General features: G+C 45.9%; 1 protein-coding gene across 5 annotated transcripts in view; it reads left to right on the top strand.

The window, feature by feature from the left end:
- Nucleotides 1–26133, top strand: part of LOC119967520 (kelch-like protein 29) — a 499347-nt gene that overhangs the window by 387135 nt on the left and 86079 nt on the right. For all 5 annotated transcript variants that reach the window (XM_038800186.1, XM_038800188.1, XM_038800191.1 and 2 more), the window contains 2 exons: nucleotides 5812–6010; nucleotides 10081–10263. In XM_038800186.1, the coding sequence (XP_038656114.1) occupies nucleotides 5812–6010; nucleotides 10081–10263 (382 nt within the window). The remainder of the gene's footprint in view (nucleotides 1–5811; nucleotides 6011–10080; nucleotides 10264–26133) is intronic.

Below are 26133 nucleotides of genomic sequence, written 5' to 3' on the forward strand. Positions count from 1 at the left end.
GGTACCTGGGGGGGATTCTCCCAGGCGATCGGAAGCTCCGGGTGGTCGACCTCCAGGCAGGATGGCACCCTGGCACTGCTAGTGCCACTCTGGCTTCTTGGCCATGCTGGCAGAGGCTCTACCAGGGTCCCAGGCTAGCATTTTACCCGCACCGGGGTTCGGTCCTGTGAGTGCCTGTCATGTGAGGTGGGGTGTGGGGGCCCCAGAGAACCCCCCCAACAGGTGAATTGGGGTGCTGGGCGGGGTCCGAGGGTTGTGTCGAGGGTGGGGGGTCGTACAAACGGCATCCCAATCTCATCCTGCATTGAGGAACTTCACTCGTCAGAGCTGCTCAGTGCAGGAAATTACACTGAGTGGGGCTTCGGGGGGCGGGGGGATCCCAACCGGGGCACAGTGCCAATAGATAGTGGGATCGTTTCGAGCTCTGCAGGCGCCAGGACTGCCTACTATGTTTGTACAAGACTAATTTCAAGAAAACTTGCAGATTTTTTACTGTTTGAGTAATAAGCACCGATTTATTGATCCAAGTAATGAGCTAGAAAGTGTTCATTAATAACTCATTGCATGGGGTTAAATTATATATCAGATAAAAAGCAGTTCACAATTGATTTAAAGATAGCATTTATTGCATGCAGTTACTCATTTCAAACTTTGTATACATTGTATTATTAAAACATGTGAATCTTCTTACCTGTCATCAGCCTATGAAAATTTATGTTACTTTTATCCGCCCCACTTTGCATTTGCACCTCCTTATTATACCAGCAGGAGACTCGGTCTAATAGGGTTTTCCACATCCAGCCCGTTGTTACACTTTTCAGTCACAGAAATCTGTAACTTGCCAATTAATCACATGGATAAATTTCCATATACTGACAACTGGGTGACTTTGCATCAACTTGTTCCGAATACCAGATGTGAATGGCTGGAACATTTTAACCTTTTCACAAAATTGACAATTTCAAAATGTCATTCTATTATTACTGTGATTTAATTTACCAACAATATATATTCACCCCACCAAAAGTAATCTCCTCCGATAGTAGGGATTCTGTTTGCTAAGTAGTTGCCTTCCCCCAATTCCTGCCCACAATTTTTACCCAGATCATGGGGCACACAGCCTTCCACTCCATTCTTTCCTCTCTTTTCTTTCCCCTCCAGCCCATACCTTCCATTCTCTGCTCTTCTTCCCCCCCCCCCCCATCCCCGTCTCCTCTTTCATCCCCCTTCTCCCCGACCTCCTCCTCTCCTTCTGTTCCCCTCCTTTTATCCCTTTCTTTGGACTGCCTTCTTCTCCTCTCCATCCCTTTTCTCTGCCCACATACATTTGCACTCCTTGTACATTCCCATTGTCCATTCTGACTTCACCTTTCCTTTCAATCTTTTATTCTTCTCACCTACCTTGCTCCTCCCCACTTTCCCTCCTCCATCCGCCATCCTCTTTTCCCTCTCGTTCTGCACACTACGTCATCCGCACATTACTCCGATCATTTTTGGCCATTAACTCTGACTGAAAGCTGCCCATTTCTTAACTGGGGAGTCCTTAACACTCCATTTGGACCAGTCAGAATATAATTATACAAACATAATTACTTACATTTTCTTACCACTTATTTATCAAATGTTTACCTTTCATGTTCTTCCATGAGTATACAGAATACGATTTAAGGGATTTTGTAAGTTAAGTGTCTAATTTAATATTCAACCAGTTAATCAGAGCAATTACAATTTCATGCTGCTTTTCAAAATGTGGTTAGCTATCCATGTGCAAGCAAGCGTGATGAAATATGTACATATAAAGCTTGGCTGAGAATCAAGCTGTCAAGCCAACAGCAATAAGTAACTCAGCAGACGATCATGGCCCCATTTAATTTTCTTGTCAAATAAACTGCTCTGGCCTGTAGTTGTGGGAGGGAATGCTTAGCTTCACTACTACAGTGATCCATTCGGTAGGTCCTTTAACAATACCGATGAATGAAATTCTACCCTTTTCATCTTGTGTTAAATTCCAATCGATTTTTGTTTTCAAGTAATATTCAAGTACAGTCACTACTGCTCTTTCACACATTGCTAAAATGATGGGGCGGCACGGTAGCACAGTGGTTAGCACTGTTGCTTCGCCGCAGCAGGGATCCGGGTTCGATTCCCAGTTTCGGTCACTGTCTGTGTGGAGTCTTCACGTTCTCCCTGTGTCTGCGTGGGTTTCCTTCGGATGCTCCGGTTTCCTCCTTCCCACAAGTCCCGAAAGATGAGCTTGTTGGGTGAATTAGACATTCTGAATTCTCCCTGTGTTCCCGAAAAGGCGCTGGAGTGTGACGACTAGGGGATTTTCACAGTAACTTCATTGCAGTGTCAATGTAAGTCTACTTGTGACAATAATAAAGATTATTACAGAACCTTTAAAATCTAACTTTCCAGATTCAAGTCAACAGCTGACTGCCATTAGTGAGAGCGCAGAAAAATTAATAAATAAACATAACAATACAATGATGTGTTGTGGTATACAGTGTATTCCAAATAGGAATAAACCTAGAGTAGAGCGGCTCATTGGGTCACAGATCCATAGAGGCTCACAGCACAAGAGGCTATTCAGCTCATTATCGGTCCTTGTTCGAGGAATCCAGTACAACTCCCACTGACCCATTTTCACTTCATATCCTTATATCTTTCTCTGTTTTAAATGTTTATCTAATTTTCCATTAAAAGTTATCATGTACTTTGTCTCAACTTTTACCTGTAGCAAAGTGCCCCATACTCCCACAATCGTCTTGAGTATCTAACCTATCTACTAAATTGACCACTCCTTGTCAGTGACCAACCCCCCCCCCCCCCCTTTCCCTATCAGATCAATAGAACCTTCATCATTTCTAAACATCTGTTAAACCTTTTCAGATACAGTGGAAATTGATAACTAGAGTCTCGCTTTTTAAAAATTTGATCTTGATGTGTGGGTGACGCAGAAAAAACAGAATTTGTTGCACATCCCTAGTTGCCCTTGATAAGGTGAACTGCTGCAGGCTTTGTAATGGTACTCCTACAATGGGGGTTAGGTGAGGAGTTAGTGACATAAACCTGATTTTCCTGACCCCAAGGGCACAATGGCAGGTAAGGAGGCACCATAAAACTGGGTTCTATGCCAGGGGCACCGTTCCCCCCTCCCTTGGGAGCCTCCTCCATCCACTACTCAGATTTTACCCACAGCAGGGAGGACCAGCACCCGTTTGTCCAGTGAAGTTGGATGAGTCAAAGTCAGCGGGGAGGAGGGAGGGGTGGTTGCGGTGATGAATAGGCCCTGATTGGCTGGCATGTCCCAGAGGTAGAAGGTTCTTCCCGATATGACTGAAGTTTAACCTCAAATCAATCCATGAATTAATGGCTCTTAAATGGTTGTGGGGCAAGCCAGCCGAGCCAGGTTTATCCCCGACTTTTACCTTTCAGTCAGCCCATATGAACAGAGCAAACCATCAGGCAATACCTGACAGATCTGTATCTGTATCTTAACTTCAGCTACCTACCTTGATTTTGTAACCTCAACAATCTTACCAAACTATCTAACACCCTCAGTTTTGACATTTTCAATTGATCCACCTTCACTAGCTTTTTGGGGGAAGAGAACTCCAGATTTTCACTATCCTTTGTGTACATAGATACATAGAAGATAGGAGAAGGAGGAGGAGTTTTGGCCCTTTGAGCCTGCTCCCGCCATTTATCATGATCATGGCTCATCATCCAACTCACGGCGGGTGCCGATTTGCCGCCAAATCGCAATTCTCTGTCACCTCGACAGCAGCATCACTGCACTCCGGAACGCACGTACAGTAAACACCGTTTGCACATCATTAGCGGGCCTGACCCAGTATTCTGCGGGACCTCCGTGATTCTTCGCCTCTGATGGACCAAATTCCCGATGGCACAGTTCACTTGTGCTTTAAAAATCATGAAACCGGCATTGTGGCAGATAAGGGAAAGAGAGGAGGTAGGACACAGAGAGGCGCGACTGTGGGCTGCGGGCCTAACACTAGTCGAGCTGGCTGGGTGGGCTGGGGCCCTGCCAGGGCCGACGGGGTGGGTAGCTGGTGGCCTCAGTAGCCAGGGCACCCGGCCATGTGGGCCAGTATGGGTGCAGGTTGGGATTCGGACGTCCTCTGGGTGGGGGGAGGGGGGTTAAGGCTTACAGCTATGCGGGATGGGGGTTAGTGCCAGGGGAACAGTGTTGCCTTCTCACCCTACCGCCCTGAGGAGGTCATGCAGTTTTTATGGCACTGCTGGCCGATCCAGATGGTGTTCCTGGTGGCGTTCACCGTCTCTGCCACCTGCGCCCAGGCACATCGAATGGCAGCAGGTGGCAGCCCCTTCCCGCGCAGGGGTACAGGGTGGCCTACCTCTCCTCTGCCATGTCAGGGGGGTCACCAGTTTGATGTCCATAAATCATGGTGCTGCTCTCCTTGCTTGTTGGCTGGGATAGGGTGTGTGAAGAGTGGTGTATATATGCGGCTGCAGCTTGTCAGCCTCCTGAGTGTCAATCGCGAATCCAGTACCGTTTCTTATTTAAATCGTTTGTGTTCCACGTGCGCTGGTGCTAGGGCCTTAACAGTCGGTGAATCGTTCCAGGTGCGGCAGCAGTTTTGCTGTCGTGAAACTCCACGAATCCTGCGCCGGCATCAACACTTAGGGCGGAATACTCCGCAAGGCCCGACGCCGTCGTGAAACCTGGAGAGGTTCACGACGGTGTCGGAAGCCTCTCCCGGCCCCCTATTCTCCCCTGCCCGGGGGGTTAGGTGGGCCGTACCGGGAAACTCGGCGGCCGGTCCTTGTCCCTGGCTTCAAGGCCTGGCGCGCCAAGAATGACACCGTGGCGGCGCCTAATGACGTCAGCCGCACATGCGCGGTTGCCGTCTTTCCCCTCAGCCGCCCCGCAAGACGTGGCGGCTTGATCTTGCGGGGCGGCGGAGGGGAAAGAGTGCGTCCCCTTGAGACACCGGCCCGACGATCGGTGGGTACTGATCGCGGGCCAGTCCCCTCCCGAGCACAGTCGTGGTGCTCGATCCCCGATCCGCTCCCCCTCGGCCCCACACTTACCTGGCGCACCATGTTCACGCCGGCAGCGACCAGGTGTGGTTGCCGCCGTCGTGAACAGGTCGGGAACGGCGCTCGGCCCATCCGAGTCGGAGAATCGCGGGCCGCCGTAAAAAACGGCGGACACGCCATTTTGGGGGGGGTGGGAGAATAGCTGGATGTGCGGAAGCGAACCTCCCGCTATTCTCCCACCCATCGTGGTTGCGGAGAATCGCGGCCTTAGTCTCAGAAACGGATAATCCAGCCCCCTGTTTCTCTTCATAGATACTGCCATGACCTGTTCACTATTTTTAGCGTTTTGTGTTTTTACTTCAGATTTCTAACATTTGCAGTATTGTTGCATTTCGATTTGGCTGGGTGCAAAGATCTTCAGCACTCTCCCTATAAATGTGATTTTCCAAACCTGGGATTACATTTGAAAATGTATGTTTTAAGCGTGAAAATTTAATGTCCTTTCGATAATGAGTCAGTCATTTAATGTGGTGAGAGGCAAAAATCCATTAAGCATGAACTTCACACTTGTGTTTGAATACATCAGGTTGAGTATAACATAATGCTGCCACACAAATAATATAATTGAAGTAGGCTGGTATTTTGAATCAGCATTTCCTTACTGTTAATCTGCTTCCTATGCCTTTAGTTTCCCTATAACATTAGACTTGAGGCTGCATGCATATTTGGTTGTTTTTTCCTTCAATGATTTCTACTTGGTGATAAGAAACATTTCCTTTTCAGCATGTGTCCGAGCTGTTGGCTGTTGTCCGCTTGCCCTTTATTCATCCAAGCTATCTGTTAAATGTCGTTGACAATGAGGAATTGATAAAGTCCTCAGAGGCTTGCCGAGACTTGGTAAATGAAGCAAAACGCTATCACATGTTGCCACATGCTCGACAGGAAATGCAGACGCCTCGAACACGGCCAAGGCTCTCTGCAGGTAGGACTTGATTCACTAAGGATTTCTGCTTAACTCTTTACTCTTATATGTGACATTCAGAAGTGTTCTAATGTGGAGCAAGTATTATACAAGTTCAGGCAATAACGTTAGGAATAAGGTGAAGGTAAAGTTGCCATAGTCCCTGATGACCATAGGCTACTTTCCCTTTGAGGGGGAGAGTTGACTGGCGGTGGTTTAACCCGAGGATCACCACACCTCAGGCGAGGGGCAAGGTTGAGAAGGCAGGCCTTCATATAACAGATATTGGAGCACATTAAAATGATTCCCTCACTCATTTGTGGGCACATATGTTTGTGTTTTCAGTCGTTTCCAATTTTCAGTGTAATACTGACTGGTGTTTACTGAGATTATCACTGCTGATTTACACGCAAGTGCATGGCAAGATGTTTCCAACTACCGATATATCTGATGCAGAATAATGGGACTGAATTACAGGCGTGTGACTCAGAGGCAGCAGCCCCCAGTTTCACTCCTGCAGATACAAAACACAAAAAAGCTAGGAATTGTGACATCTATATCTGTGTTTCTTTGTAGATGAGGGTGGGAGGACTAGGATTGGACAAGGGAAATAGTTATTTTTTTTCTCCACTCCTGAAAGCATTGTCATCTTGCTGTGGGTAGGACTCCACAGATTCTAGTCTCCACCTTGTACCTCAATCATGTGGTCATTTAACACTTGTGAACTTCAACAGTTAGAGTCCACAGGATATACCAGTGTAGGAGAGGAGGTCACAGCAAAGCTGAGTGCTCCATCAAGCAACATTCCTAAAAATGCCCATATAGCATTCATAGATATCATAGAATTTACAGTGCAGAAGGAGGCCATTCGGCCCATCGAGTCTGCACCGGCTCTTGGAAAGAGCACCCTACCCAATGTCAACACCTCCACCTTATCCCCATAACCCAGTAACCCCACCCAACACTAAGGGGAATTTTGGACACTAAAAGCCATTTAACATGGCCAATCCACCTAACCTGCACATCTTTGGACTGTGGGAGGAAACCGGAGCATCCGGAGGAAACCCACGCACACACTGGGAGAATGTGCAGACTCCACACAGACAGTGACCCAAGCCGGAATCGAACCTGGGACCCTGGAGCTGTGAAGCAATTGTGCTACCCACAATGCTACCGTGCTGCCCAATCATTTAGATTGTGAACGGGACTGGAAACTGTGACACCCCCCCCCCCCCCCCCCCCCCCCCCAGGGTTTAAAAAAAAACACCCCCACCACAGGGTTAAAACTAATTATTGTGGCCAAACCAGTTTAAACCAATTCAGCTGAGCTCATGAAGTGAATGTCTCAGCTACCCGCTGGATATGCCTGCTGAGCTATTGAGAGGACCTGATGTGTTCCTTTTTTTTTGTTCTGGTCATGTTGATGTTTTTCAGAAGTGCTGAAATAAAACCATCATTATCAATTTAAGTTTTAAAAATATCTAGTCATCCAATTGTTCCTTTGTCTACCCTGACACTTTTTCAATAATGTAGCTGCTCCTCATTTTCTGTTGATAAAATAATCTGTGCTCTCTTAACGATCCCACCCGTTACCGTGATGTTTGTTTTCCTACAGAGAGCAATTGTTAAGTGAGCTGACTTCTATGTCCTCTATCAAGAGTTTCACTGTTTAAACACTCACAAGATGGCAGAAAAGAATGGGATGTTATTAAACTCCACTGATAGCTCAGTTGATAACAAAGTTTTTAGTTCAGCCAGCGGAACGGAACAGGTTTGATTCCTAATCTGTTCTGACCTGATCTCAACGATTGTTGCAATTGTTCTCAGCATCCCTGGAGTAGAGGAGAATAATTATGCAGAGGTCTCAGATTGAGTGAAGTTGAGTTGGACCTAAGCTTCATGGCCCCTCTGCCATGTTTAATAGTCTGCCAAGATTCATTGTCAAAGCTTATATTTAACCATGGCCACTTAGAAATATTAATAGTCTACTTAAACCAGCTGCTATCAATACTTGACTAAGGATAAGGGCAGGAGGAAGAGAAACTAAGCAGATTGGTGGAGGAGTAGGGAGTAGAATGAGAGTCTGTGGTGACTACATCACAGTAGTAAACCAAAGGCTTGAATAAATTAAGTATAAAGTAGGACACTGTGATGAGAGAAATTAGAAATAATGGAGAAAATTAACAGTAATTAAATATAGAGAGAAACAAGACGTACAATGAAAGGTGTTAATTCACCATAGAGCACTTAGTCCCTATATATAAATTGCTGTCATTAACAGTTTGTCACCAAAAACAATTTAAAGTCTACCATCTCTAAAATCTTTTAAAATAATATAAATATGTAATTTCATAAACATTTTCAATGTAATTAAATCTGTGGAGGACTATATTTGTTTTCAATGGGTGACATTCAGATACAAATATATACTGAGCTTGTGCTGGATTCCTCTCTACATTACTTTAGGCAAGTGTTAACCTGGTTAATTTGATAGGCATACCACATATAAATATAGTTCAAGGAGGAGCATATCATGAGCATGCTGAGCATTCATACTCAAATTTTGCTGATCAGAAAGTTATTATGATCCCAGTTGGAACCAATAAGTTTTTAAAAGATATTTAAATTTACAGTGACTGACTGAATGGATCTCACAAGATTTCAAATCTTAAGACTTTTACTTTAATAAATGAACTAAAACCGACATTGTCAAAACACTGTTCAGTAGGCAACTTATACTCTGAACTACAGGCAAGAAATTCCCTATTTAGTTTTTACACAAACAAAAATCTCAGGCTACGGATATATTTACGCTATCTCTAAGTCCAAAGTTATTCTCAGTTCCCCATTACTTGCAGCCTTTTTCCTTTTCTAGCTGGGTAACTTCTAATATCAGAACTGACGTTCAATGTTAGGGTTATACAGGAGATTCTTCCCTCTAGCCCAAGCTAGTCAAATCCTCCAGCTTCTTTTAAATTCTCACAAACTCAGTCTCTTCAATCTTAATGCAGGCTCCTGCTCACATTTTGCATGGTGACCAACGGAGTCAGAATTTTTTCTGCTTTAGTACAGGACTGGGTGATTCTATGTTTCTGCTGTCTCTCTCATTTTCTTGCAAATGTACTTGTCTGTGAATTTCAGTGACACTAGAAAACTTCCATCTGATATCACAATCACATTCTATTAACTTTTCCTTCCTTCTCAAAGCAGTGGCAGTGTGAATCACATGGGCTTTGTATCTAGATAGAATATCAATTAGCTGTATTCAAGACCTCCAATCCCAGTCTATCTTGGAATTAAACAGTGAGTTTTAAGTATGTATTTATAAAGCCTGACATTCTTATATATCTCTGTAAGACTTGGAGACTACAAGTCTACCCCACAATCAGCACAGCTGCTCTGTCATTATCTACAGTGTGAACATCCAGCATCTTCTTTCCAGTAAACCGACCTGGACCTCCTTCATCCCCTTAGCCACTAAGCTACATGAGCTTCTTGTCAGGCAGCATTCAGAGCATGCCGCATGATTCCCCAACGATACTCAATTTTACCTTAAATCAAAGAGTCTGTGATTAGCATCGCTGCCTCACAGTGCCAGGGACCCGGTTTCAGTTCCACTGTGGGTAACTGTATGGAGTTGGTATGTTCTCTCCACGTCTGCAAGAGTTTCCTTCGTGTGCTCCGGTTTCCTCCCTCAGTCCAAAGATGTCCAGGTTAGGTGGACTGGCTATGCTAAAATTTGCCCTTTGTGTCCAAAAATGTACACGATAGGTAGATTGGTAATGCTAAAATTTTCCATTCATGTCCAAAGATGTGAAGAGTAGGTGGGGTTATGGGGATAGAAGGGGAGGATGGGGTGCTCTTTTACAGGGTTGGTGCAGACTTAAATAGGCTGAACAACCTCCTTCTGCCCTGTAGGTATTCTATGGATAACATGTTTACTAAAGTCATATTTGTAACAAGATATGCCCTAATTTCTTTAACCACCTAACGTAATAGGTTATTGATTATCAATGTGACAGTAAATTTATGGTTCTCTAAATCTTTATTTAGAATCCATCTTATTTTATGTGATTAAAATTGTTTTTAAGGTGTGGCTGAAGTAATTGTCCTGGTTGGTGGTCGTCAAATGATTGGAATGAGCCAACGAGATCTCACAGCTGTCAGCTGTTTTAACCCTCAGAACAACAAATGGTACCCATTAGCCAGTCTACCATTCTACGACAGGGAGTTTTTCAGTGTTGTGAGTGCAGGCGACAACATCTATTTATCAGGTAAATTTTATCAGTCATTTTTTTTAAATTTCATCTTTTTGTATGAGCATCCTTGTCAAAATCGAATCAATAACGAAAAAGTTTGCAGATAAAATTATAGGTATGGAACAAAAGACCATTCAGTTCATAAGCCTTCAACTTTAACTTCTAAGTAAGGAAAAGCAGAAAATTGAACCTCTGGAACTATTGATAACAAGGGTTCTTGAAAATCTAACATATAGTTAAATAATTTTAATGTTGCTTAGAAAACCAAATCTATGACAAAATTTTAGTGCAATACTAAGAATAATGCATGGACTACAGTGGGATTGAGAAAATTGCAGCTCTCTTCTGAGCTTTAGTCAATTTAAATATTTTCTTGATTTAAAAAACTATTTGTAAAGGGGGGGTGGAATAATTAGATATCTCTTTAAAAGAACTTGCACAGGCATGATGGGCCAAATTATGCTGTAAGATTCTCTGAAAAGCTTAACAACAGAAATGCTCAATGCTGAAAGAAGTGGAAAGAACACACTAGAAATTTCAGGTGTAGGTAGATGAACTCACACCTTCCACCGCCACAGTGGGTAGCACAGTAACACAGTGGTTAGCGCTGTTGCTTCACAGTAACAGGGTCCCAGGTTTGATTCCCGGCTTGGGTCACTTTCGGTGCGGAGTCTGCACGTTCGCCCTGTGTCTGCGGGGTTTCCTCCAGGTGCTCCGGTTTCCTCCCATGTCGATAGATGTGCAGGTTAGGTGGATTGGCCATACTAAATTGCCCATAGAGTCCAAAAAGGTTAGGTGGGGTCATTGGGTTACGGGGATAGGGTGGAGGTGTGGGCTTGGGTGGAGTGCTGTTTCCCAGGGCCGTTGCGGACTCGGTGGGCCAAATGGCCTCCTTCTGCATTGTAAATTCTATGATTCTTCCCTCTTATATCTAATTCCCAAATCCAATGTAAACTCATCTGGGTAGAGTCTTCTTGTTTGTTCTTTGAGGTAAAGATGGCTATGTTCATTGTCTGAGGTGTTTCTGGATAAATTCCTGTGTGCATATAGGCAATTGCTTGGGCCAACTTGCACATGGATGTTTCTGTTAATAGTAGGCTTACATTGCAATGAAGTTACTGTGAAAAGCCCCTAGTCACCACACTCCGGCCCATGTTCAGGTACACAGAGGGCAGAGGGAAAATTCAGAATGTCCAATTCACCTAACAAGCACGTCTTTCGGGACTAGTTCGAGGAAACCGGAGCATCCGGAGGAAACCACGCAGACATGAGGAGAACGTGCAGACTCCACACAGACAGTGACCCAGCCGGGAATCAAACCTGGGAGCCTGGAGCTATGAAATCACAGTGCTAACCACTGTGCTACTGTGCTGCTCCAAGTAGGACACCACTGATGATTTAGATAAGTTTCTGGCTCAGGCTTCCCTCTCCTTACACCCTCTGTCTACCTCCAATACAGATACTCTTTTGAAATAGGCCGCACCGTTGTTTATCTTGTTGTGTCAGGTGCAGTGACCCTGGGCTAATCCCTCCCAGGACTCAAAGAAGATATCAAAACTCTGAAGCGAGACCTTGGGTGTAGTAAAATAGTCAAGGCTCCCAATTCAGTACATCGCAGTGTATTCTTTAAATTTCTGGGATGTGGGCGTCTATGGTGTTACAATCCCAGTTGATGTTATAACAGGATGAGAAGATTCCAGAATGGAACCCTGGTTCACAAGACCATAACTTTAATTTTTTTATAAACTGTGGAGGAACAGCCACAGTTGTTTTAACAACATGGAAAAAAAACATTTTATAAATGTGAAAAGTTGAATTATTATACAATACTTCTTTACTACCCCCTTAACTTAGGTGGATTGGCCATGATAAATTGAGTCCAAAATTGCCCTTAGTGTTGGGTGGGGTTACTGGGTTATGGGGATAGGGTGGAGTTGTTGACCTTGGGTAGGGTGCTCTTTCCAAGAGCCGGTGCAGACTCGATGGGCTGAATGGCCATCTATGAAGTTCATTCTATGAACTTAACAGATACACGCTGATTTAGAGATTAACATGGATTACAAAGTATACCATAAACTGCAATGGTCTCAATAACACAAAAAGTCCAGTTTAAGCACACAAGTTGACTGTGGTCAAATATACACACTTTACTCTGATCCAAAGTTAGGATCTGTGGATTTCTCCTCAGAATACCCCCTCTCCCGTCCTCGTTGAGAGTTTCCAAACTCCACTCCCAAAACATACTTTAAAGTCTTCTCTCATAATAATCCTGTCCTTTAGCAGGTTGTATTCCGAATTCAAGCCCAGGTTTTACAAATGACACTTTTAGTTAAAAGCTTCCACTCCACTTTTAACAGCAAATCCAGGATTTTACACCAACCTGTTTAGGATTTTCTTGTCGTGACTGCTGTGGAAACTTTTCACAATTGCTTTATCTCTCGATTCCCAGACTGTACTAAAATGAGATAAAACTTTTCATCTACCTCTGGAGTCTGTTGTCCCATTTTAAATCGAGTTACTGTGATTGTCTCTTTAACTCAGAACACTTTGTATACTTTCTCTTGAATTCTTCTGAACAATACCTTGGTCTCTGTTCTGTTAACTTCGGGTGACTTGAATACTCTAACAGTCACAATTCTCTGATTATCTGGACTGTAACTTGTACCGTTTAGGAAGCCTGCCTCTTTGTAGCTTCTGCCCTATCCAGTCTTTCTCCTGGCAGAGTTGAGAGATGTTCACTCCACGAAGTCCTGACTGCCAACTGCCCTTAAATTCAGCTAAAACTGAAATCTAAAGCTTCAGTTGCTACCTGCATATCTCTGCTGGTCTGTTTATCTACTTCATGCTGTAGCCCTCTCTAAACACATTAGAAACACTATTGAAACTTAATCAACCTCTTAACCAACCATCTTTTTCCAGCATGAATCTAACTATAAGTTTTACACTTCCAGGCACAGAAATGTTAAATTTAATACATTTAAAACTATACCTCATTGCTAATGCAAAAATAAATAACTTAAAACTACCTTTGACTTCCCAACAGTGGCTAGGTCAGCATTAATTGCCCATCTCTAATTGCTCTTTAAAAGATGGTGGTGAGAAATAAGTACAGCCACTGTGCTGGTATGGAGGGAGTGCCACCATTTTGTACCAATGATAATGAAGGTTTGGAGATATGCCAGGATGGCGAATGACTGACATGATGGGAATTTCCAGGGGTGGTTTTCCCATGTGTTGCCCATGTCTTTTGATATGGTAGGGATCGTCGGGTTAGAAGATGATGTCTAAGAGACTTGTTGAGTTCCTACAGTGCATCTTGTATATGGTATACACTGCTGCCACTGTGCAGTGGTGTTGAAGGAAGTGAATGTGTGTGGAGGGGATGCTAATCAAGTGGGTTTTGGATAAGGTTCTTGAATGTTGCTGGAGTTGCACTCACCCAGGCAAGTGATTCCATCACCCCCGTGACTTGGCCATTGTAGATGGTGGGCAGGCTTTTGGGACTCAGGAGGGGAGGTTATTCACCGCAAAATTCCTGCCCTCTGACCTGCCCTTGTAGCCATAATGTTTGTATGGCTCGTCCAGTTCAGTTTCTGGTCAATGGTAACACCCAAGATAGTGCATATCTCTAATTGCTCTTTAAAAGATGGTAGTGAGAGATGGATCATCCACTTTTGGCTGAAGACTATTACAAATGCAAGTGCTGGGCTTCCCTATCATTGAGGATGGGGTTAGAGCCTCCTCCGCCAGTGAGTTGTTTAATTGTTCACCATCATTTACGACTGGATGTGGCAGGACTGCAGAACTTAGATCTAATCCATTGGTTCTGGAATCACTTACCTCTGTCTGTCACTTGCTGCATATGCTGCTTGCATGTAGTCCTGTGTTGTAGCTTCACCAGGATAACACCTCATTTTTAGTTATCCCTGGTACTGCTCCTAGCATGTCCTCCTGCACTCTTCATTGAACCAATTGGTGATCATGGTAGAGTGGGGAATATGCCAGGCCATGAGGTTATATATTCTGTTGCTGCTGATAGCTCACAGTGCCTCATGGTTGCCCATTCGAGTGGCTAGTTCAGTTTGAAGTCTAGCCCATTTAGCACAGTGTAGTGCAACACAGCACGATGGAGGTCATCCTCAATGTGAAGACGGGACTTCATCTCCACAAGGTCTGTGTGGTGGTCACTTTTACCGTAACTGTCATGGACAGATGCATCTGCAGCAGGCAGATTGGTGAGGATAAGGTCAAGTATGTTTTCCCTCTTGTTGCTTCTCTCACCACCCTCCACCGACCCAGTCTAGCTGCTATGTTTTTTAGGACTTGGCCAATAGGGTCTGCAATGGTGCTACCGAGTCATAGAAATTGAAATCACGCGCCCAATGTACCTTCTGCACCCTTGCACCATCAGTGCTTCCTCCAAGTGCTTCGACATGGAACAATATATATTCATGAACAAAACGAGGGCGGTATGTGATAATCAAGAGATTTTTGTCCATGTTTTCCGTGATTCCATGAAACTTCATGTGATCTGGGCTCAGTGTTATGGACTTCCAGGACAAATCTCTCCTGACTGCATATCATTGTGCAGCTACCTCTGCTGGATCAGTGGGACAGGACATACCTATGGATGATAATGGTGTATGGTGTGCTGTAAAGTATGATTTCATGAGTATAACTGTCAGGCTTGACGAGTCTGTGAGACAGCTCTCCCAATTTTGGCACAAGTTGCCTGATGTTAGTCAGGAGGACTTTGCGTGATCGACAGGGCCAGCTTTGCCATTGTCATTTCTGTTGTCGAGTTCAATGCCGGATAGTCCGTCCAGTTTCATTCTTGTTGACTTTTTAACTGTTTGGTACAACTGAGTTGCTTGCTGGGCCATATGAGGGGACATGAAGACACAACCATGTTGCTGTGGATCTGGAGTCACATGTAGACCAAACAGATTTCCTTACCTAAAGGATTTCGTGAACCAGATGGATTGTTAGGCAATTAACAATGGCCTCATGATCATTATTAGACTTTGTATTCCAAATTTTTATTGAACTGAAATCCTACCACCTTCCCAGGATTCAAAGTCAGATTCCCAGAATATAACTCGGGGTCTCTGGTTCACTAGCCCGGTGACTTTACCACTATGCCATCTCCTCCTCGTATTAACTATTTATTGAACCACCGATCACAAATGTCAGTACGCTGTTCCCTTTAATTTCAAACAGTATTTACATGCACTGTTCTCTAACTCCCTTCAGTTTCAACCAGTGCCCACATTCAGGGGCTGGTTTAGCACAGTGGGGTAAATTGCTGGCTTGTAAAGCAGAAGAAGGCCAGCAGCGCAGGTTCAATTCCCGTACCTGCCTCCCTGAACAAGCACAGGAATGTGGCGACTCAGGGCTTTTCACAGTAACTTCAGTGAAGCCTACATGCGACAATAAGCGATTATTATTCTACACTGTTCCCTTTAACACTTCATTACAACAGTAATCACCCCAATTATCACCCTTGAGGATATGTCCCCATCTGTGACAGTGAATAAATTTGCCTGCAGATACGCTGAAAGTTACCGAAGACAGTCCTTAAATGCATCCTTCTTTTCCTCTCAAGATCATGAGCTGGATTCTCCGTCCTCCCCGATGCTGAAATTGCGTTCGGCGATAGGGCGGAGAATCAGATTTAGCGCCAAAATTGGGAGTGGTGCCGGTTTTTTAATTCTTCAGGCCTCAGGCCATTGCCTGAAGCCCGCCCCCGATGCTCTGTCCCCAACTGGCTGAATTCCCGACGACGTGGGACTCTCATGGTCCCAGCCATTCAGAAACCTCAGGAGGCGGCTGCGGACTCAGTCCGGGGCCGCCACAGTTGAGGTAAGGCTGATCAGCAGGCTGGGGGGGGGGGCTTCAGTCGGGGCTGGAGGCAATGTGAGCGGGTGGTCCAGGGCACCAGCAGCCGGTGCGCAGCACTACTTTGCCGGTCCAGGCCCGCGGGCTGAGTCTGCCACGGAGCACGGCGCGGCCGCTGCAGGCCACCGCCATGCGCATTTGTGGCCTCTGACCCGGAAGTGCTGGGGGCCATGTCGGCAGCTAGAGCTGCGAGCTCTACAACTGCTCCCTGCTGGCCCCCAGCAAAATGGGGAATCTGTGGCCTTTTGACACCAGTTTTCCTGGCGTAAAAGACCGCAGTTTTCACGACGGCGTGGGGACTTGCTCTCCAAAACGGAGAATCCAGTGCTGTCTCCATGACTATGATCGACGCAACCCTCCTTTTTGAACATAACATCTTAATCTTGTCTTAATTGTAATCTGCATTAAAGAACACAGTTAAAGCAATTGTTTTGCCACTGGCACACATCACTGAAATGAAACAGAGCGGATTAATCTATTTGAATAGCAAATGTCTTTTGAAAGTTACACGTTTGTTACCTGCTAAAACTGCTGTGGAAATAATGGGGGTGATTTTCTGGCCGCATTGCACCCGGCACAAAGGAACTGGGGCTTTGTTGGGGGCGGGGGCTCAGGCTGGACTGGAATGCTTCATGTCGGGGGTCTCCACCGAGTTAGGGGTCGCGTGGTCTTCTCCCTGCTTGCTAAAAACATTTGAAGTATTTCATTTCAGGTCAATTTCAAAACCCAGTAATGTTGCAATTGCCACTCTGCTCTCTGTTTGCTTGAAAGGTTTTTTTGTTGACATTCCATTTTACACCCCATTAAGTATTACAAGCACCAGGTTTGACAGCTGTTGCCTCAATCGAAGGAGCTTTTCAGATGTTAACACAGCACTTCACGTTCCATCAGCTCCAAAGTGCTTCCAAGGATGCACACCTGTAATGTCGAAGCTCATGATTTTTAGGAGGGGATTTCTTCTATATTGCCTGAACTGTTTGCCTTTCTTGGAAGATAATTTTTACCATTAAAAACAGGTGGACTCACTCAGAAATTACATCCAAGATTCTTTAATGAGGACCTCCTCACAGTCACAATTATTCTCCACGTGAGCACCAGAGAGCTGAACACAATTTTCCACATGTTGCTGCCAAATACCTGGGCGATCAGGGCTCCACATCTGGATCTGGAGGGAGTCTAAAGACTGAAAGCTGCCAGACCAAGGGGCTGGCTGCATGTCACTCAGAGGGAAAGAAGTGATGAGGAGGGGGGGACTATTTGGGCTTAAAGTCAAACACGGGTGCATTGAGTATTATGACATGACATCAGTAAGATTGCAAGAAGTGCAAACCTGAATATCCACTGTGCATATTGGTTTGGCTGACTCTGAAAGTACTTGTGCCCTCTCGCGTTCCTACGAGTCTAAACTCATCCCAACAGCGCCGGGGGATCCAGGGGCCATTATGCCTCACTTGAACATCCATGAACCATAGCACAAGAAGGACCCATTGCAGCTGATGTGCAGAAAGGAGACAGTCGGATGGGAGGCCTTGGCGACAGTGAGGTGGCACCGGCAAAGGCCATGGCCATCAATGAGATGATGTGTTATAGCCAGCAGCTAGTTGAGATGACACATCGTCAGAGTCGGAGTAGGGTTGTCAGATTCGGGATCATGAGAACAAAGGGTGTTGGGAGGGATTGAGGGTCCCGGATGGATAACCTTACGGACCGTGTGTCTGTCTCATTCTCTCGCTCTCTCTCTCTCTCTCTCTCGCCTCACTCATTCCTCCTGAAGTACAGCCAGTCGAGCTGACAATAATCCTCTTCAATGCATTGGCAGCTGACAGTCTTGGTGACTGTGGTAAGGCCAACCAAGGCTGAAGCTTGCACAAAACCAACAGGGGAGATGGCGGTGAAGGAGACTTCAGCTGTACAGGACACGCATGTCTTACTACAAGCTGCCGGCACCATGTGCCACCGAAGACTCCGCCTCACCAAGGAGATAGTGCAGCACCTTTATCGCATCCTCGCAGACCAGGCACTATGTGGAGGAGGAGGGCACCTGCTCCCGGTGGCCGTGAAATCCAGGAGGCTCATTGCAGAGCTCGTGGGGGCTTGTGTGGTATTTCCCGGGCATCTGCCCACAAGTGCATCCGGAAGGTCACAGATACTCTGTATGCTCGGGCTTCCCATTACATTCACTTTGACCTGCCAGGCCCACCAGGATGCCCAACTGCAGGATTCGCTGCCATTGCCAGGATGCCTCTGATCCAAGAGGCCATCGACAGCACGCATGTTACCCTGAGAGCACACTGGCATCAGGAAGTGCCTTTCATCAACCGGAAGGGGTTCCACTCCTAATTGACCCAATCATGTGCGACCACTGCCGCAGCATCAAGCACATCAAACATATGGGCAGCACGGTAGCACAGTGGTTAGCACTGTTGGAGTCTGCCCGTTCTCCGTGCCTGCGTGGGTTTCCTCCAGGTGCTCCGGTTTCCTCCCACAAGTCCCGAAAAACGTGCTTGTTAGGTAATTTGGACATTCTGAATTCTCCCTTAGTGTAGCTGAACAGGATGTGGAATGTAGCGACTAGGGGCTTTTCACAGTAACTTCATTGCAGTAATAATGTCAGCCTACTTGTAACAATAAAGATTATTTTATTATATTATGTGTGCCCACTAGCCAGCGAGTGTGTATAACAGCTACATCCTTGGGCACTTGAAGATCCCCGGTGTCTTTGAGGACCACCCACTTGTGGGAGCACAAGGGATACTGCTGAGATCATGGCCGACGATGCCAGTGAGGAGGCCGAATATAATGAGGTCCGCATTGACATCCAGACTGTCATTGAGCAGTGCATCGGGGTCCGAGAGATGTGGTTCTGTTGCTTGGACCACTCTGGCAGTGCTTTGCAGTACAGCCCCCAGAAGGGTCTCCCACATCATTGTGGTCTGCTGTGCCCTCCACAACTTGGCACACTAATGGAGTGACATTCTGGAGGAGGAGGAATGTGTAGCTTCATCTGAGGAGGAGGCGTACCAGGCGGGTGTGGCAGACGAGCCTGAGGTAGATGCAGAGGATGGAGGACAGGCAGCAGCAAGGGTCCAACGGGTGCGGAGGAAAACTGAGACCTTCATAGCCTCCAGATTCGCCAATTAGGAGGCTTGGTGTCCGACTGCTCAACACAACCCGCAATATCCACCACCTCAGCACCCCCCCCCCCCCCCCCCGCCCCCCCGCTCCCATTCCAGTGCCCTTTTCCCCACTCTCAAAATTTGTGCTCCCCACCCCGAGGGTCTCATTGACATCACACTAGGGTGATGGGCTTGGCATCACTTGTCAAGACAGGAGGGTAATGACGACTCACAGTGAGGGAAGCTGTGATGCTCCTCTGGTTCTGCTTAAGTCTGACTCCTGTCTGTCTTTTGACTGCATACTGATCCCCTGATCCCAGGCTCATGTCTGAGTGAGGGGCAGGGACACATTCCTTTGGCCCAATGTTCCGGGGTGGAGGGAGGGGCAAGGTACATCAATGAGTAATGAAGCTGTCATTCCAGAATGTCCGTCACTGTGGGTCTCGAGGGTGTTGAGATTGCTTGGAAGGTCTATAAAAGGAACTGAGTACAGATGGGGAGATGAACGCCTTGTGAGAAAGGGGTCAATGACAGAGGCGTTCCGGTATGGAGGTGCAATATGTTTCATGATGGTTATTTACAGTTGCAACTCTCCACTGCCTAATTCTGGTGTCTGCCTTCACCCATGCCCACTCTGATTAAAACTTCTTAATCTTACATCCCACAGGATGCATAACAGAAATGGAGCTGGCCTGCTGCCTTCCACACCTTGTAGCCTGTGATGCCCTTGGTGGGCGTCGTCTGGAGGACCTGGACAAGGGGGGACCTGGCTGACCATCAGGTGTCACTGGGGTTGCTGTGCCATCCTGTTCTGCATGTTGCTCCTGAAATGCACCGGTGTCAGGAAGGGGGGATTCAGAAGGGCTGGAGAGTGGCAGAATCTCCTGGGTGGAAGGCCCTGGGATAGATTCCAGCGTTTCCTCCCTCTGAGTGCTGATGGGCCACTGGGCTACTCTATGGGGATGTTGGGGCAGCTCGAGTGAGCTCCAGAAGTCTGCCAGTCTTGGAGGCCCACCATTGTCTGCATCATGGTATGAGAGCCCTCGACAAGGGGCCTCTCCATCTGGACCAAGCTCTGGAGCCCTTCAGCCATTGTCCGCTGGGACTGGGCCATGCTGTCAAAGCCCTCAGCCATGGTCCTCAGAGATTGAGCCCTGTCTTGGACTCTTCCACTCATGGCTCGGAAGTGTCCTGTCCAGGCTTTCCAGTGTGGGTGTCACCGTCACAGTATTGGCCTGGATGCCACGCAATGCTGGCAGCATTTCATGCGCCTGAAGGCTTTAAGACTTCCCCAATCATCCTTGCAGTTGCTGAAATGTAACTGACAACCCCTCATGGATTTCCCGGCTCTGCCTTTGCATCTCCAGAGCTCAGGGAAGACCTTTTTCAGAGGCTCAACATCTGGCCTGGGTCCAGCTGTTTCCTGGGTCCAGCGGACCTCTGACTGCCCGCCCTCTTGTAAGTTCCTGCCTCCACCTATGTGCATCAGACGTTGGGTGGTGCTCACCAGATAGTGACCCAGAAGCCTGTCTGCTAATATGGCTCACCGAGGAGTGTGTCTCTATGCTGGTGGATGATGCGGGTGATGTCTGAGATGCCTGATTGGTGCTCTCCTCCGAGCTTACCACCGAGGTACTGCTGGGGGTTGTGAGAGAGGTGGGGGGGGGGGGGGGGGGTGACTCTACATGGCCCTCATTAGGTGTCAATCCTGCAAGAGACATGGTTCAGACAAGGGGAGGAACAAAGGTCTGGGGAGCTTAAAGATCACTTAAAACAGGCCTTATGGATGAAGGTTCTGTGGATCCTCAGCTCTGTGGCACAGGTCAACCTCACAGTCAGTCACAGCTGTCTCCTGTGCCTCCCCTGCTATCTTCATCACTCTCCCTTCATAGGAGGTTAGGAGACACAACTCTGGGATTCCCCTGCCCGTCTTCTCCCTCTCCTTTTTATTGTTGGCTATCTTCTTCTGTGGGGGCACAAAGAAGAAATTGTAAATCAGACAAGTTGCAGCTTAGAGGTGTAATATTCTTTCATAGCTGGCGGGTTGTATGGGGGTGTACAACAGTTGGCATATGTGGGCACCGGACCTAGACAGGAAGGGGTGGTGATGATGAGTACCAGGCAGATTTGAGGAAGATTCTGAGGGGTCAGGTGCTGGAAGGCCGCAAGGTGTCGGAGTGGATTCATGTTGGCATTCCAGGTGTGACGCAAGTTCCTGATGCCAGGAGGAGACTGGTGGTCACTCACTCTTGCAGCTCACATTTGGTCATTAATTTCCTTACGGGATTGGTCGCCAGTCCTCTGGGCACTGACCGATGCATCCCAGCTGGATTAACCTTACTGCTTCTACCCACCAGGGGGTACAGGGTGGTCTGCCTCTCCTCCCACAGTCCAAATATGTTCAGGTTAGGTGGATTGGTCATGCTAAATTGCCCCTGGGTGGTGTTACAGAGATAGGGTGGGGGATTGAGCCTAGCTGTGGTGCTTTTTCAGAGGGTCGGTGCAGACTTGATGGGCTGAATGGCCTCCTTCTGTACTGTAGCGATTCTATGAGAAATTCTAGGCTTATTGACATAGTCAGGATAATGAATTAGTTTCATTCCAGGTACAATATTTGATATTAACGTTGTCAAATGACAAGGGCACTGGCCTAGACTCAGTGGAATTATGGTCATGACTTGTCATATTGATTTGTAAGTTCGATTAAAGGCTTGACCACATGGGTCCATAAACTGGACAGGCAGTTAAATTTAATGAAACATATGCCATTGTGTCTGATTATTCCAACTATTTCCTGGTTAACATATGCGTGTAGTTAATCCATTATGTCTCCATTCAATATGAATAATTTCCTTGCTGCTCAGAGCTTGTTTTAAAAGTTCAGTTAAACGTCCATTGATTCCTGGGAAATGAAAATTGGCCAATTTGCTGTGATTAGTCAATTTATAAACTGCCTTTCCAATTCACCACTTGATCTTTTAGTTTACTTCAAAGTTTAATGTGTTCTTTGTGCAGGATTGACTATAAGGATTGGACATCCTACTTTGAACCAGTTTAAAGCGGTCCTTAAAATGTTTCAGATCAGGCTGCCAGATCTGAATAAGACAATTTTCGTCTCTAAATATGAAAATCTGACTTTCTTCTTCATACTTGTTGACTAATCTGTTCAAACTGCTTGGAAGATGTATGAATACACCACACTCAAGCGAGACTCAGATTCCAAGTTGCCCAACTGGATTGATTTAGATAAAGTAAACAAGAAGTGTGCATACAAAACAGTACCAGATTGCATACAAAGACAGCAATAATAGGATCTTCTTAAAACTGCATATTACTATTTGATGGATCTTAGTGTCGACAAATTAGCTGTTGCATTTGTCTATCTGGCAAGTACACTTCAAAAAGTAATGAATCACTAATGAAGTACCTTTGATCATGCTGTTGTCATGAAAGGGGCTAAATAAATGTAAATCATAGAATTTATAGTGCAGAAGGAGGCCATTCGGCCCATCGAGTCGCCACCGGCTCTTTGAAAGAGCACCCCACACAAGCCCACACCTCCACCCTATGCCCATAACCCAGTAACCCGACCCAACACTTAGGGTAATTTAGGACACTAAGGGCAATTTAGCACGACCGATCCACCTAACCTGCACATCTTTGGTCTGTGGGAGGAAACTGGAGCACCCGGTGGAAACCCACGCACACACGGGGAGAACGTGCAGACTCCGCACAGACAGTGAACCAAGCCGGGAATCGAACCTGGAACCCTGGAGCTGTGAAGCAATTGTGCTAACCACCATGCTACTGTGCTGCCCGCACAAAAACAAATGTATTTGTTTTTTTACATTAATGTTACAACCTGGAAATAGAATATTGGAGGAACTATTATGCCGTTTCCAACTTGAGTTATTCACAGTTCCCAAATAGAGGGCTGACGTTTACATATTCCCTACCCTCTCCCCTGACTAATAGTCAGTCAGGAGCATGCCCTTGAAAGAGTCTGCTGCCCACATTTTCCACTCAGTGGGAAATTAATTGGCTCAAGATTAGATTGCTGCTCCCATTTAGGGAAGAAGGCCTGCCTTAGAAAGCTGCTGGCTAATTTGTAGTCCCAATAACACCTGGGTCGAGTGGTGGTCACGAATGGGACTGCAGCCAGTCTCCGAAGAAGAGATGTGTGTGGAGGGCGGACTGAAGGTAAATCTTGGCTATCAGCAGGCCCCACTGAAAGAGATGAAGGGATTGCAGAGCCAGGTTAAAGAGGACCTGGGAAAGAGGTTGAAAGAGGGGTATGACTTTGGAGAGAGGGTGCCACTTAAGAGCCTCAATCGGCCCAAGGACTGGCAAGGCACTGGATGTTCCGACTATTCCCCGTAAAATGGGAGATAGGTTGGGGGTCGAAAGGAAAGTGCTGGGAAGGCCAAAGCCTCGGTGCAGCATTTAACAAGCATCATCCACCTTCAACAAATAGGGGGGGGGGGGGGATAAAATCTAGCCCAAAGTCTTCCCAGCTGAAATAACACAAAAGTACCATTTACAAACTGAAGTCAAAAGACACCTGAAATCCTGGCATGGTGGACTTTCCCCTTATCCAGCCTTAGCTTTATATTTACAGTGCACATTACTGCTGCATTACCATTAAATCCCAATTAATTTATTAATATCCTTCAGAAAAGGCAACCTGCAATCATTACTTAGTCTGATGTAAACTTGATTCACCATATGGTTGACATGTAATGTCTTGAGGGAAACTAGGGATCTGCAATATAAACGGCTTTGCCAGGGTTTCCCACATACAAAGAACAAATGAAAACAAATATTTTCTGTTTCTCTCTCACAGACTGTGCGCGCACACCATCTCATGTATACTACAAAAACTAAACCCAATTCTTTTTATGTATAACATTCTCAGAATCAAATTTAAATATTAATATTTAATATTGAAGATAACACAGATGTTTAATGTACATGCTTCAGAAGTTAATTAGCCAGTAATCCCTAATTTTGTACATTCGAGATCACTGCTGATGAATAAAATGTTAAATTGTAATTACAAAAGCATGTGGTTTTATCACATGGCAGCCCGTTTATGAAATATTTTCTATTCTGCATCTTTGGGGCCAATGATGTTAAAAGTTTGCCAGCATTAAAATTCATAATTTTTGTTGGTTCGCAATAAGCAGTTCAGAGCGCTCAGACCTTGCCCCTCAGCCTGAGGTGTAACAATCCCCAAGATAAATCACCACCAGTCAGTTCTGCACCTCAAAGGGGAAAGCAGACGACGGCCATCTGGGACGATGACAACTTTACCTTTATCAAGAAGGTGCAGGTCCCATACTGAAACAGAGGTGGTAATAATGTAAAAATCAGATATATGCAATACAAATGATTAACTTTTATGCACAGAATGCTTTATGCAGCCTTTATGACTTCAGGGTAGGGTCATTTGTTATTTTGTTTACATGAATTTAGTTGCCAGTATAGTGCTGACATCAGTACAGATTTCATTGATTTCAGCCGTTGATATGTGCAACGGCTCTGTTTACTGATTCTGTTAATCATTGAAACTCATGGAACTGTCAAAGCGAACAACATGGAACTGCAAAAACTTGAGAAATGTGTGGATTCAGAGATTAACTCCGGCATCAATGATGAACCATGCTTATTTATCTGAAAAGGAATTCTCAACAATGGCAGAGGTTAAAACCAATTGTCTTAATTGATAGCAGCCTGTAATTAAAACATTTTTCAGAAAAAAGTTTGATTTCCAGTTTGGGTCACTGTGTGCGCGGAGTCTGCATGTTCTCCCCATGTCTGCGTGGGTTTTCTCCAGGTGCTCGGGTTTCCTCCCACAAGTTCCGAAAGATGTGCTTGTTAGGTGAATTGGACATTCTGAATTTTCCCTCTGTGTAACCAAACAGGCACCGTAATGTGGCGACTGGGGATTTTCACAGTAACTTCAGCGCAGTGTTAATGTAAGCCTACTTGTCACGATAAAGATTATTATTACTTCAAATATATTTTTTATACAATGGACATTCCAATCAGGAGATTATTTCCTGTTTTATTATCCCAAAGAGGCCTCAGTAGAGCGTATGTTTGCCCCGAGATATATTATTGCTTTGATATATGCCACTTTGCTAATGGTTGGAAAGGTGACAGATTGGCTATATGGTGGAAGCACGATGGAGATGCTTAACTGACCAATTAAAAGCCACTTCACACCTCTGCAGGAATTTTGCCCGCATTACAGGGACCCGTTGCTGCATGGGCAGCCCACCCAGGGAGACCTGATGGCCTTTCAGCAGGGTCTTGTGGAGGGGGGGGGGCTTCTTTATGGGCACCTCAAAGCACTCAGAGAGCTATCCTTAATTGGGGTGGTAGACCCAGCAGCACCTACATAATTGGGCACCACTTGGAATATGCCTCCTCGTGTACCGGCACTGACTAAAGCAGGGTCACCTCCTGTTTTGGTTCCAGTAGAGGACTGTATGCAGCTAAATGTTTTTCTAAAGCTCCTACCAGTTACTGTGATGACTCAGGTCAATGCTGCATTATTGGGCATTATTTTGATTTCCTTAATCCGCTCTCAGCTGCTCCACTCGAGCACAGGCAACGAGGAGTATTACGTCAGGTCCAGGGACCTGGTGTGTTTCTCACAATGGGGTACTGATAAGCTATCACTGGGAGAGAATGGGTGGTCAAGGTAGCTCTTGACTTAGAGAGGAGACGAGGGATGCAAGTGATATTAAAGTATAATCGCTCTACTCTGATCTCGGTCAGTGCAGGAGACTCCCAGGAGGGCAGAAGAAATTCTTTAGGGATGTCCGCAAAGCATTTTGGAGACGTCAAACATCCCTGCTGACAC

Source organism: Scyliorhinus canicula, chromosome 6 (genome assembly GCF_902713615.1).
Source record: "Scyliorhinus canicula chromosome 6, sScyCan1.1, whole genome shotgun sequence".
Classification (NCBI taxonomy): Eukaryota; Metazoa; Chordata; class Chondrichthyes; order Carcharhiniformes; family Scyliorhinidae; genus Scyliorhinus; species Scyliorhinus canicula.